Raw genomic sequence first — 14,996 nt, 5'->3', positions numbered from 1 at the left:
CATGGATCATCCTGCAGAGAAGGCCACGAGCAGGGGAAGGAGAGGGAAAGGTACAGGAAACAGCAACCTGGGATAGTGGAAATGTCCCTGCCATGGTGGGATGGGATGAGCTTTGAGCTCCCTTCCAGCCCAAGCCAGGAATCAGCCTGACAACACTGGGAGAGCTCCAGAGAACAAGGGCTTTCTGCCTTTTTAATTTTCCAAATCCAAGTGACAACGATGACAGAGGATCTGTGCAAGAACAAGAGTGCCCTCTGTTGTTTTTTCTTCTCCTCCTTCTCCTTCTCCTTCTCCTTCTCCTTCTTCTCCTTCTCCTTCTCCTTCTCCTTCTCCTTCTCCTTCTCCTTCTCCTTCTCCTTCTCCTTCTCCTTCTCCTCTCCTCCCCTCTCCTCTTGCTGCACAGTGACGCCAACCCCCCAAATTGACCACAATCCAAGCCGAAGCTGGGCGAACAGCGGCAGTGGATTATTTTAAAGGGCTCTCCCGACCCCGACCCCTCCACGGCTCCCTGAGGGAGGCCAGCGCCGCCATGACACCTCCCTCACGCCACCTCCCTCACACACCCTCCCGCCTGCTCCGTCACCATGGCAACGAGCCGCGTGGGGGGCGGGCGCAGACACCACATCCTCCAATCAGCGCTGCGCACGGGGCGAATCGGCTTTCTGATTGGTTTACACAGCTGTCCGTCAACCACATGCCCAACTTCCCATTGGCCGCCGGCGTTGCTGCGGTGACGGTGGGACGCCGGGCGGCGGGAGCGGCGGGAGCGGCGGGAGGAGGCGGCGGAGCTCCGCCATGGCGCAGCCCGAGGAGCCGCTGCCCACCGCCATGCCCAGCTGCCCGCTGCCCGCCCGCATCTGCGATGTGGCCCGCAGCGAGCGGCCGCGCAGCTGCTGCGGCATGGCCATGGCCGGCCTGCGCACCGCCAAGTACCAGCTGCCCGAGTGGCACCGCAGGAACGCCGGCGTGTACTACAACGCCTTCACGGTGAGCGAGGAGGCGGAGCGCGGCCGCGCCGAGTCGCAGAACCTGATGAAGCAGGCGGCGGCCAGCGCCCAGCGCGCTCAGGAGTGCTCCAAGACCACGCTGGGCCAGCGGCTGCAGGACATCCACTTCTGGCGGGTGGAGCTGCAGAAGGAGATCATGGAGCTGGACGCCGAGACCAACCTGCTGGCGGCGCAGAAGCTGCGGCTGGAGAGAGCGCTCGACGCCACCGAGGTGCCCTACACCGTGGTCATCGATAACCTCGAGTGCCGCGACAGGAGACAGCCGCCCGACCTGGTGATCGATGAGGTGGAGAGGCAGCTGCTGAAGGTGGGCAGGTGACAGCGCTGGGACAGCCCTGGGACCGCCCTGCGACAGCGACAGCCGTGTGACATCCCTGGGACATCCCTGGGACAGCTCTGGGACAGCCCTGGGACAGCGCTGTGACCTCCGTGTGACAGCCTTGGCACAGCCCTAGGACATCCCTGGGACAGCCTTGTGGTAGCACTGGGACAGCCCTGTGACAGTCTGGGGACAGTCCTGGGACAGCCCGGTGACATCTGCTATGAAAAAATTCCCAAGTCGGCATTTTTAGGAATATAACATTGAACATTTATTAGGAGAACAAAGCCTTACGGCCAGGCAGGAGTGGCTGGTTTGCCTTATTCTCAGTCCTGAGCCTTATTCATTTTAATGTGTGCTGAAGTACTTTCTGTAACTGTTACATATTCAGTAAGTCCAAAAAAAACCCCATTTACACTTCAGTCATTCCTCCTGTCCGCCAGGCTGGAGATATCTTGGCCTTCTGGTTTGTCTCAGGGCTGAAGGCTGAAGTCTTCTATCCCCTAATTCAGGTTTAGCTGACACTCTTCCCAGGGAGGTGTGACTGTAAATAACAGATTTCCTGAGATGCATGAGGTTTATTTCTTTTTCTTCCTTCAGGGCGTCTTGATCTCTGGCTTTGTGGCTTATCAGTTTAAAAGACATCTATTGCCATGTATTTCTTACCACATTTCTAGCAAACTCCAATTATTACATAGGTACAATTCACTCTAACTTTGTTCCTACTTAACTCTATTTTATCCTAGTGCTACTTTACACAGTACCTCATCACTTGTAAATGCTAAATTCATAGATGGGAGAACCAATATTCACTATTCACTCATTTATCACACAGCCCTGGGACATCCATGGGACATCCCTGGGACATCCATGGGACATCCCTGGGACATCCCTGGTGCTGCTGCTGTGGTCTCTGGGATGAGGAGTGACCCAGGAGTGACCCAGGAGTGACCACCCTCCTTTAAGAAGGATCATTTCGAGTCCTTCCTCTGTTTCAAAAGTGTTTCACAACCCCCTGAGTGTGGCTGGAGGGGAGCAGATCCACCTCCCACCAGCCCAGCCACCAATAAACCCAAACCAGAGGTTTCCTGCACTGCCAAGAACATCCTATCCTGTCCTTAAATCCCTTCTCTGCTCGGTTTGAAATCAATCCCCTCCTCTCTGCCAAAGTGCAGAATCCAAAAGTTCAGGAGGAGTGGAATATTCCTTGTTTCCATACCCAAACTGCCCAAATTTTGAATCCAGAAGTTCAGGAGGAGGGGAATATTCCTTTTTTTCCATACCCAAACTGCCCAAATTTTGGCATTTTTTTGCCATCCCCTTCCCCAACATCCTATTCTGCCTTTAAATCCCTTCTCTCCTTGATTTGAAATCAATCCCCTCCTCTCTGCTGGTTGCATTTTCAAAGTGTGAATCCAAAAGTTCAGGAGGAGTGGAATATTCCTTGTTTCCATGCCCAAACTATCCAAATTTTGAATCCAAAAGTGCAGGAGGAGCGGAATATTCCTTGTTTCCATACCCAAACTGTCCAAATTTTGGCATTTCCTGCCATTTCCTTCCCCAACATCCAATTCTGCCTTTAAATCCCTTCTCAGTTTGAAATCCATCCCCTCCTCTCTGCCAAACTGCAGAATCCAAAAGTTCAGGAGGAGTGAAATATCCCTTATTTCCATCCCCAAACTGCCCAAATTTTGAATCCAGAAGTTCAGGAGGAGTGGAATATTCCTTGTTTCCATACCCAAACTGTCCAAATTTGGGCATTTTCTGCCATTCCCTTCCCCAGCATCCCATTCTGCCCTTAAATCCCTTCTCTCCTTGGTTTGAAATCAATTCCTTCCTCTCTGCCAAACTGCAGATTCCAAAAGTTCAGGAGGAGTGAAATATCCCTTATTTCCATCCCCAAACTGTCCAAATTTTGAATCCAAAAGTTCAGGAGGAGTGAAATATCCCTTATTTCCATCCCCAAACTGTCCAAATTTTGAATCCAAAAGTTCAGGAGGAGTGGAATATTCCTTATTTCCATCCCCAAACTGTCCAAATTTTGAATCCAAAAGTTCAGGAGGAGTGGAATATTCCTTATTTCCATCCCCAAACTGCCCAAATTTTGGCATTTTCTGCCCTTCCCTTCCCCTGAGCCTTGCCAAGGTGATGCTCCAACCCTGTCACTGAGGTTCCCTTCAAAGCTGATGCCATTCTTGTCACACAAAAACACATCCCATGGCATTTTCCCTCCTGGAATAAACTATTAATTAATTAATGATTATTTACCTGCAGCCTCCAGTCAGTTCATGATGAGTTACTCATAAAACCAGAGGATTAGTATTAGAAAAATATTGAGCAGACTGAAATGTTTGGCCAGTGGCACCTGGTGGGATTTTTGGGATTATCCAGGAGTTGTTTGGATCTTTCCCAGCTCAGGATATTCTGTGATTCCACGTAATCAATGGCATGATAGGGTTTATTAATATTTTTAATAGGAATTGTGTGTAATTTCTGACTTATAATCAATATTTAGGAGGTTTTTCCAGTTGAAAATGTACCTCTCTCCAGGTGGGAGCTGGTGTAGGATATTCCCACGTGGATCCTGCTGGGGATTCACAGAATTCTCCCTGTTTTTTCCCCTAGGAAGCTGATCTGATCCGGGATATCCGAGATCTTTTGAAAAGAACCATCATTCAAGCTACCACCCAGATAAGGTAGGATATTTCCAGGATATTTCAGCCAAATCATTCCTGGGATGAAGATCTCACCAAGGCCAGGCTTAGGAGCTGGGGGAATTTCATTTAAACCTGGAAACTTGGAGATTTTCAAGTAAATTTAGATTTTTTAAAATTTATTTTTTATTTTTAATTTTTTTTAATTTTTTTTTTTTTTAAGATTTAGATTTTCCTGCTTTCCAGCACTGTGTTGGATTTATTTCCCAACACCAAACCCCAGTGCTATAAAAGTATTCTCTGGACATCATCTTGCATATATACAAGATATATATTTGGATATTGGGATTTATTTGTATTTTTGGCCGGTTTCAAGGGATATTTGGGCTCAAAGGAGCTTTCCCAGAGGAATTTTTTTTGCCACCAGATGTCAGTGTGAACTTGAAATCTGGACTTTCTCTACCAGGGTGGATGTTCTTTGCCTTTCCAAAGGTTTATTTGCTTGGAATTTCTAACAGACCCTTTGGAAAGATGTTGCTGTAGCCTAAAATCCATCAATAGAAAGGAATTAACCGCTGGAAATTTAATATTTTAGCTTAAAAATCCTTTTATTTGCTCCTGTTCTACCTGCTAAATGAAATATTGATTTTTTTTCCTAAATGGCTGTAAATGCAAATTAAGATCAAGTAGCTCTGTCATATTAATTAGAGAATGAGAAGAGGCTAAGGAGTTTAATTTGGCGGGTTTTTTAATTGTTTTAAGATTATTTTAGTCCCCTTGTCCAGCAGTGTCCCTAATTCCTTGGGTGAGAGTGACACCTGCTGTTACCGGCTGATAACGACCCGCAGGCTTTGGTCATTGGAATAATCATAAAATTAACAGCAAAACAAGAGTTTTAATCTGAATATCACTAAAGATTTTCCATTTCCACTATCCCAGGGTGCTCCAGCCTGGCCTTGGACACTTCTAGAGGCAGCAGAATTCTCTGGGAATTCTATTCCAGGATCTCCCCACCCTCCCACTGGAATTTTTTGCCAGTATCCCATCTAAATCATGCTGCTCTTGGGCAAAATCCCATCTAAATATGAAATAATATGAAATAAAAATAGGAAATAAAAATTCCCAATATCCCATCCAAATCAGGCTCCTCTTGGGCAATATCCCATCTAAATATTAAATAATATTAAATAAAAATATTAAATAAAAATTCCCAATATCCCATCTAAATCGGGCTCCTCTTGGGCAAAATCCCATCTAAATATTAAATAATATTAAATAAAAATTCTCAATATCCCATCTAAATCAGGCTCCTCTTCCAGGAGATTAGCTGTGGGAGGGAGAATTTGGGATTTTCCAACCCAAAAGGAATCATGATGGTCTTGATGTCCTGTGGGACACAAAGGGTGGAGCTGAACTTCCCAAGCTGGGGTGGATTTGGGAATTCTCTTTGGGAATTCACTTTGGGAATTCACTTTGGGAATTTTCTTTTTTCCTAAGTTGTGCTTTGGGAATTCTCTTTGGGAATTCTCTTGTTTCCTAAGTTGTACTTTGGGAATTCTCTTGTTTCCGTTTTTTGGGTTTTTGTTTTGGTTGTTTTGGGTTTTTGTTTTTGTTTTGGGTCTCTTGTTTCCTAAGTTGTGCTTTGGGAATTCTCTTTGGGAATTCTCTTTGGGAATTCTCTTACTTCCTAAGTTGTGCTTTGGGAATCCTCTTGTTTCCCACTAAGTTGTGCTTTGGGAATTCTCTTTGGGAATTCTCTTGTTTCCCACTAAGTTGTGCTTTGGGAATTCTCTTTGGGAATTCTCTTGTTTCCTAAGTTATACTTTGAGAATTCTCTTTGGGAATTCTCTTGCTTCCCAAGTTATGCTTTGGGAATTCTCTTGTTTCCCAAGTTGTGCTTTGGGAATTCCCTTGCTTCCTAAATTGTGCTTTGGGAATTCTTTTGCTTCCTTAGTTGTACTTTGGGAATTCTCTTGCTTCCCACTAGGTTGTACTTTGGGAATTCTCTTTTTTCCTACTAAGTTGTACTTTGGGAATTCTCTTTTTTCCCACTAAGTTGTACTTTGGGAATTCTCTTTTTTCCTACTAGGTTGTACTTTGGGAATTCTCTTGTTTTCTAAACTGTGCTTTGGGAATTCTCATTGGGAATTCTCTTGTTTCCCAAGTCGTGCTTTGGGAATTCTCTTCGGGAATTCTCTCAAGCTGTGCTCTGGGAATTCTCCTGCTTCTCCTGCTTCCCGCTGAGCTGTGATCCCAATTTTCCAGATCCAACCGGATCCAGAAGGAGAACTGTGAGCTGGACTGGTCGGACAAGGTGGAGACGTACCACATCGACGACAAGTGTGTGGGTTATTGCACCGACAGCACCAACGTGCAGTCCCACCCCAGCTCCGTCAAGTTCGAGGAGAAGTAAGTCATTCCTGCCAGGATCCTCCTGGGGAAACAAAACCTCTGCAATTTCCAGCTCCAGGTGGGGTTGGAGGTGGAGAGGAGCTTTAGGGCAGGGAAGGGTGGGAATGATGGGAATGAGGGTGGGAAGAGACCTTAAAGTCATGCAGTTGTGACCCAAACCCATTCCACATTCCCAATCCTCATGCAGCCTGGCCTTCCCGGGATCCAGGGATCCACAGCTTCCTGGGAATTCTATTCCAGCCCCTCCTCACCCTCCCAGGGAATAATTCCTTCCCAATATCCCATCCCTCCCTGCCTTCAGCCAGTTTAAAGCCATCCCCTTGTCCTGTCCCTCCATCCTTGTCCCAAATTCCAGCTCTCCTGGAGCTCCTTTAGGCACTGGAAGGAGCTCTGAGCTCTCCCTGGAGTTTCCCTTCTCCAGCCTGTCAAAATCTTGGATCTTTTTATTTCCAAATAAACACAGCCTGTAAATCCTGGAGATTTTCATGTATTTATTTGCTGGGACTGAACTGCACCAAAAATGTCTGTGTGCTGTTTTAGGATTTGTAGCCGAAGATGGGAGAGCTTGGGCTGATTTTGTCTCTTCCTTTCCTTTCCTTTCCTTTCCTTTCCTTTCCTTTCCTTTCCTTTCCTTTCCTTTCCTTTCCTTTCCTTTCCTTTCCTTTCCTTTCCTTTCCTTTCCTTTCCTTTCCTTTCCTTTCCTTTCCTTTCCTTTCCTTTCCTTTCCTTTCCTTTCCTTTCCTTTCCTTTCCTTTCCTTTCCTTTCCTTTCCTTTCCTTTCCTTTCCTTTCCTTTCCTTTCCTTTCCTTTCCTTTCCCTTTTCCACAGGAATGAGAGTTTACAAATTTACAAATAAACATAGAAAAACATTTATGAAATAGAATTATCATATTTATAATTGAAACATTTATAAATTAAATATTTTAAAGATTATAAATCAATATATTAGAGGATTTTTATTAATTTTTTAGTGGATTAATCTCCTTCCTTCTGGAGAATCTCCACTGCAGCCAAGAGCTAAACCAAGCAGAAGCCGCTGCTGCTTCTCTAGCGCGCCAACCACCTTCTAAAGGCAAAATTCCCATTTCATCCCATTCCCTGTCCTTCCAGCGCCTCCACCCCCAAATCCTGGGCTCAGTTCAGCCACGACAACATCTCCAGAGCGGAGCAGGAGAAGCTGGCCTCGGTCCAGCTGAGATCTCTGATCAACAACATCATCCACGACGCCTCGGAGGATCTGCGCATGCAGAGAGCCGCGGTCAACGAGGCTTTTGACGCTCACTGCAGGGAGCTGGATGACTGCAAACTCCGCCTGGAGCAGCACCTGGAGCAGGTCAGGGGGGATTTGGGGGGATTTTGGCATCACAGGGGGGTTAGCCTTGAAAAAAAATGGTTTAATCCATGTTTGTGTCATGGAGCTGGGGAGAGGTTGTGGCTAGCACAGGTCTTTCCCATGAGAATTCTCTCCTGTGTTTTATAAACAAAGATAAAGTTTGGATGTTTTGCAAACAGTATCTGGAGATTTGGACAGTTCAGGCCTGGCCAGTCAGGCCTAGGGGGAGGTTTCTGACTGACCAATCTGGGTGACCTCTGAAAAGTCTATCTATATGTTGGATTCAAAATAATAAAGTGCTTTTTCTGTGCCACGCTGAGAATCCAGGATCTCTTCTCTGCTAGCGGCTCAACTGCGCCAAGAGGTGTTGGAGCTTTGCTGTGGTTCTGGTTGAGTAATTTGGGATTTTGCTGGGATGGAGTTGAATTAAACTCTCATCCATGTCTGGATGAGCTAAACCCTAAATCTGAGGGTTCAGGAGCTCTGCTTGAGCCAGGATGTTGGGGAAGATGAAAGAGGAAAGCCTTATAAATATGATTAGCTGGCAAAAGATGCTGAAGACAAGCTCTGAGTTACTGAACAACTAGAAAACAATGATACAGCCACTGAAAATAATCCCCTTTTGATGGAACAATCCCCTCTGCCTGCAGAGAGGTCCAAGGGTCAGAAGAGACTTGGCAGAGGGTCCAAAAAGCAATTTTTAGGGTTTAAAATATAACCCTGTGTGGTAATGGGATGATTTTCTTATAGGTTGTATGTAAATGTTGTAGGGTTTGTAGCTTGTTCTAGATTGGTTAATGAGAATTAGAATATTTAAAATATAACCCCATATGGTAATGTGATGATTCTTATAGGTTGTGTGCAAATGTTGTAGGGTTTGGAGCTTGTTCTAGATTGGTTAATGAGAATTAGAATATTCAACACAGAAGATGATTTATTGTATTGTAAACAGCAAAAAAGATTTTTCTTTTTTTCTCTCTCTCTCTTGCTTCCCTGCCCTGCTCTGAGCTGACTCTGGCACCCCTGGCAGCTCTCCTGCACCCACCCATGGGGGTTATTTATTCCACAACAAACCCCAATAAATTTATTGTAAAATAAATAAACCCAAATGCTCTAAGATCTAACTTCAGAGATCTCATTTCCATTCCATCCTCATAACCAAATCCCACAGAATTCAATCCTACAGCTCTGCTTGAGCTCCTTGCGATTTTTGCTGGGATGGAGTTGAATGAAACTCTCATCCACGTCTGGATGAGCTAAACCCCAAATCTGGGGGTTCAGCAGCTCTGCTTGAGCCAAATTCCTGGATTTTTGTGGAGTGGCAGCAGCAGGTCCTGGCAGGTGACAAGGGCTGTGCTCAGCCTCCGTTTTTCCATTGGAAATGAGGGGAAAATGTCATTTTTTAGCACCTGGTGGCACTTCTGGGGCTGGGATGGGTTGTCATCCCATGGGAGGTGTTTGGAGATGTTTGGAGAGAATATTTTCTGTTGCTTTTTAGACTGACAATGGGATTTTTCATGTCATATTAATTAGAAAATGAGAGGAGGCTAATGAGCTGAATTATCAAAATAAATGATAAAAGTTATTATTATAAAATGATCGACTATAGTTACAATTTAATTTATTAAATGATAAAAATTTTATAATCTTTTCTATATTATAAAATTATAAAAATTATAAAAATAAAAAATTATAAAAATTATAAAAATATAAAAATTATAAAAATTACAAAATTATAAAATATATAAAAATTTAAAAAATTATAAAAATGAAGAGGTCAAATATAAAAATAAAGAGCTCAAAACCACCTTAGTACTTTTATTTTTCCTCTGAGCAAGGGGTGGTTTTGGCCTCTTCCCCTTTTTCTCTGTTAGCCATGAGCAAGTGTGGAAAAAACAATAATTCCTTAGGATTATTTTAACATGTTTATTTTTCACTTGTGTGTCAGTGGTTCTGAAAAGCAGAATTCCAGGATTTCCTGTCTTTTCCATTTTCCTCAGCAATCCAGGCATTTCCAGGCAGATCTGCAGCTCTGCTTTGAAATAACTTGATTTTTTCCTGGATAATTCCCAGCTCAAATTGACAATTACAATTTAAATTTTACTGTGTGGAGGTGGAATGTGTTGTCATGCCATGGGAGAGCTTTGGGACTGCAGAGGCTGCAGAATATTTTCTGCTCCTTTTCAAACTAAAACTGTGATTTTCAGTGTATCCATCAAAACAGAGAGGTCAAAACCACCTTAATTCTTGTATTTCACCTCCAGTAAAATTCATTTTATTATTATTGAAATGAAAATAATTTAGTTCTCCTTAATCCTTTTCAGGTGAAATTTTCAATGCTTCACCACGACCGCGAACAGATATTTTTGGGGGAAATATTTATGATTTTTTACTGTTTTTTTTTTTCCTTGGATAAATTTGTTTTCCTCTCCAGATCCTGAATGATATCAGGGATGAAGAAGCCAACATTGTGAACCTCAAAAAGTCCATCAGGGACAAGGAAGCTCACCTGAAAGTGGCTCAGACCAGGCTGTTTGATAGATCCTTCCGACCCAACGTGGAGCTCTGCCGAGATGAGGCTCAGTTCAGGTGAGGAAATCAATCATTTCTTTATTATTATTATTATTATTATTATTATTATTATTTTATATTATTATTTTCTATTGTTATTATTATTATTATTATTGTTATTATTATTATTATTTTCTATAGTGGCTAATTATCTCCATTCCAATATTGGAATTATATTATCTATAAATAATATTTTTTATTATTATTATTATTATTATATTACTGTATGTTTATAATATAATATAATGAAATTATATATTCCCAATTCCAATATATTATATTCTATATTCTATATTCTATATATTCTATATTCTACATTCTACATTCTATATTCTATATTCTATATTCTATTCTATATTCTATATTCTATATTCATTATATATTATCTATTATATATTATATGTATTATACATTATAATAATATAATATAATTATGTATTCCCAATCCAAATCTATTAGGGATTATATATTATATTATATATTCCCATTCCTAATCTGAGATGAAACCAAGGCCAAAAAGAAGCCCAAAAAGAGGGAAAATTGACACAAAAAAAGGACACAATTTCATTATTTTCACATTTAAAAAGCAGCTGCTCATAGGGGGGAAAAAAATCTTTAAAGGCAAAATTATATATTTATTATATATTAATTATATATTATATATTATGTATTATGTATTATGTATTATGTATTATGTATTATATATTATATATTATATATTATATATTATATATTATATATTATATATTATATATTTATATATTATGTATTATGTGTATTATGTATTATATATTATATATTATATATTTTTATATATTATGTATTATGTATTATATATTATATATTATATATTGTATGTGTATTATGTATTATGTATTATATATATTATATAAATTATATTATATATTGTATATTATAATATATATTGTATATTTTATATTATATTATCTTGTATAATATATTACTGTATAATATATTATTATATTATATTATATTATATTATATTAATATAGTATATTGTATATTGTATATTGTATATTATATTATATTATATTATATTATACTATATTATTATATTATTATATTATTATATTATATTATATTATATTATTACATTATTACATCATCATTATACAATAACGATTCCATCATTTCCAACCAACAAACCCATCCATTCTCAACCCCACCCTCCCCTCTCTCCCATCCCCTCAGGCTGGTGAGCGAAGTGGAAGAGCTCACAGTGTACCTGGAGGCCCTGAAGAGGAAACTGATGGAGTCAGAGCAGAACCTGAAGAACCTGGAGGAGACCAGGATGAAGCTGGAGAAGGAAATCGCCGTCAAAGCCAACAGCATCTTCATCGACAGGCAGAAGTGCATGAGCTACAGGGTGAGGTACCCCGTGGATCTGGAGGTGGCCAGCTACAAACAGTGATTTCTGGGGAAAAAAACAATTTCTTCTTTTCTGTTCAGCCATTGGCAGCCTGGAAATGGGGGAAAAAACCCCAAATCTGGGAGCTTTCGTATGGAATAAATGGATGTTGTTGTGTATGGAGGTGCTGTGGTCACTCTGGTTTCTTCTGCTTGGGTAAAAAATTGTTTAAGGATCGTTGTGGGTTTTGTCTTCCCCTTCCAAAACTCCATAAATATCTAAAAATGGAGTTTAAAGGAGCTTAAAAGCAATTTATTCCATCTGTGATGTGTATTACATATGTGTCATATGTATGTCTAATATATATTATATATTTTATATATATATATATAAATATTATATAATATATATAAAAATATATCTAATATATATGTCTAATATATAGAATATATATTTATATATATAAATATATACAATATATATAAAATATATATAATATATATTATATATATTTATATATATAAATATTATAACATGATCGACTGTAATTACAATTTAATTTATTAAATGATAAAATGTTATAATGTTTTATATATTATAAAATTTATATATATAATATAAAAAATACATATATAATATACATGTAATATATATAAATATATTATATATATATAACATTTATATATATGTATATATATAACAAATGTGCCAAATATTTTTGGGGGTTTCACCCTGACAATGAAATAAGAGGGAATATTTCTTATTAATATTTCTCATGAAATATGAGGGAACAAGAACAATCTAAGGGTAAATAGAACATTTCTGGCTTGAAATGGGAGCAATAAAACTGAGAATTCCCCACTCAGGCAGGAATTTCAGCTGCTCAAACATTATCCATAAAAATCCCCAAATTTCCACAGGATTGAGGCAAATCTGCCCCTTGGAAAATCATTCCCAATCTGAGATGAATCCAAGGATTTTTAACCTTTTAGGCAATAAATTTAGATTTTTTTTTTGGTTGGGTTTTTTTTTTTTTTGGTGGGTTTTTGGTTTTTTTTTTTTTGTTTGGCTTTTTTGGTTTTTTGGGATTTTTTGTTTGGTTTTTTTGGGTTCTTTGTTTGTTTTTTGGGGTTTTTTTTTTGGTTTTTTGGGATTTTTTTTGGGTTTTTTTGTTATTTTTTTTGTTCAGGAAACCAAATAAAACTTCAGCAGCTTGGCTGGAGCTGTGGATGTGTTGCAGCTTTTTCCCTGGAAAAGCTCTCATCCCTAATTGGGAACACATCAGCTCCCCCAGCAAATGCCATGGAGCCATTATTGGGCTCTTGGCTCAAAATGGGCCAAAAAGAGGGAAAAATTACCCAGGACACAATTTGGTTATTTCCTGTATTGCAGTGGATTTTTTTCCTTTCAAAAGCAGCTGCTCAAAGAGGGGAGAAAAAAAAAAAATCCTTAAAGGCAAAATTGCCACAAAAACCTCATTTGGTCAGAGAGCAACTCGTGGAAATAGGGAAAGCTCAGCGTGGGAAAGCTCAGCCTGGAATCCCTAAAAAGTGAGAAAAAGGGGAAAAAAATGGGCTGGGAGAGAAGAATCCAAATATCCCAACGTATTTATCAAACATCCCAACCCATTTATCAAATATCCCAACACGTTTATCAAATATTCCAACACGTTTATCAAACTTCTCAACCCATTTATCAAATATTCCAACCCATTTATCAAATATCCCAACACGTTTATCACCCTCTGCTGATAAGAAGGTTTTTATTCCCGAAATGATTTTTTTGGGGAAAAAAAAATTATTTTTTTTCCCTTGAAATGAAAGCTGGAGAGTGGAAGGGTTTGGAAATTCAGCTGAAGTCGCTCCATTTTTCCATGGAATCCAAATGGAAGGGACTTCAAAAATCACCAGGATTGTGGTTTTTTTAGGAGAATCTCCTCTCCTGGGAGGATTCATCCCATTCCCACCCTGCCAGGGGCAGGAAAATTTTGGGAGAAAATTCCCAGTTGTGCCCCACAGGGAGAATTCAGCTCTTTTCCCTTCCTTCCCAAACCATTTCCCAGCTTCCCCTCCATGATTCCAGCTGTTTTCCCAATTTTCCCCCAGGGAGCAGTGGTGTCAATCCCTGTGATTCAATTCCCGGGGATAATTGATCTGCAGGGAAAATGGAATGAAAAGCAAAGTAGCCAGAAATGAGATTATTTTCCAAGCTCCATTTAACTCCCCGTGACATCGGAGAGCACAAACCTTCCCGAGGAACAGGCAGAGCCCATTTGTCTGCAGGGAAATGTTTCATTCCCGGCAAAACAGACCCAATTTGTCCGATTATTGTAATTGTTTTAGACTGGAGCGGCAGCAGGGAGAGAGCCTTGGAGCTGGGATGATAAACAGCTCAGGAAAAGCAGTGATAAACTGGGCTGGGAGACCTGCACAGCCCCAGGGATGAGCGGCTTTGGGGTGGATTGTGGGGCCAGGGGGCTCTCCTGGTTCTCTTCATCCCAAGGTTTGCAGCCACAGGTAAAGCTCTCCTTTCCCCCTTTTTCCCTTTCCCCCTTTTCCCCTTTTTCCCTTTTTCCTTTCCCATCCCATCCCATCCCATCCCATCCCATCCCATCCCATCCCTTCCTTTCCCCTTCCCTTTCCTCTTCCCCTTCCTCTTTCCTTTTCCCTTTTCCCTTTCTTCTTTCTCCTTTCCTTTCCTTTCCTTTCCTTTCCTTTCCTTTCCTTTCCTTTCCTTTCCTTTCCTTTCCTTTCCTTTCCTTTCCTTTCCTTTCCTTTCCTTTCCTTTCCTTTCCTTTCCTTTCCTTTCCTTTCCTTTCCTTTCCTTCCCTTCCCTTCCCTTCCCTTCCCTTCCCTTCCCTTCCCTTCCCTTCCCTTCCCTTCCCTTCCCTTCCCATTCCCCATTTCCCCATTTCCCCATTATTTCCCCATTATTTCCCCATTATTCCCCCTTTCCCATTTTCCCTTTCCCAGCTCCGCAAAAACTCTCCCCTTTCCACCCCAACCCCTCCCTCCAACCAGCTTTTCCCTGCTCCCGCTGCATCCTCAGGTTTCAGGGAACATCTGCTGCTGGGATGGAGTTATTCCACAGGCGGGAAAAAAAAAGGAGGGAATTAAATAAACACCAGCGGCTGGGAATAAATTAAACCTCATTTGGGATGATGTCCGACAGAGAATGAATAAAAATGGAACGGGAAAAATCTGCTGGTGGTAAACACGGTGTTCCCTGGCGGGATTTGCTGGAGGGGAAAAAGGGAAGTGGGAGGAACAGGGCCGGGTGTTGGTGGTTTGATCCTTTAATTCCTGGGGAAATCCCAGGATTCTCACTCCCC

The 14,996-nt window shown here is 41.1% G+C and overlaps 1 protein-coding gene across 1 annotated transcript; it reads left to right on the top strand.

Moving 5' to 3' along the window:
- The first annotated feature begins 723 nt into the window (after positions 1-723).
- TEKT4 (tektin 4) lies at positions 724-11,848 on the top strand. The gene is made up of 6 exons (XM_085074382.1): positions 724-1,314; positions 3,952-4,022; positions 6,246-6,389; positions 7,503-7,725; positions 10,160-10,314; positions 11,509-11,848. The coding sequence occupies exons 1-6, from the start codon at positions 796-798 to the stop codon at positions 11,726-11,728; spliced, it is 1,332 nt and encodes a 443-aa protein (XP_084930508.1). The 5' UTR covers positions 724-795; the 3' UTR covers positions 11,729-11,848.
- Positions 11,849-14,996: the final 3,148 nt, after the last annotated feature.

This window comes from Lichenostomus cassidix, chromosome 14, assembly GCF_008360975.1.
Source record: "Lichenostomus cassidix isolate B80296 chromosome 14, HeHo_3.0, whole genome shotgun sequence".
Taxonomy (NCBI): Eukaryota; Metazoa; Chordata; class Aves; order Passeriformes; family Meliphagidae; genus Lichenostomus; species Lichenostomus cassidix.
The sequence above is the reverse complement of the archived record's forward strand: the minus strand, read 5'-3'. Positions and strand labels throughout refer to the sequence as shown.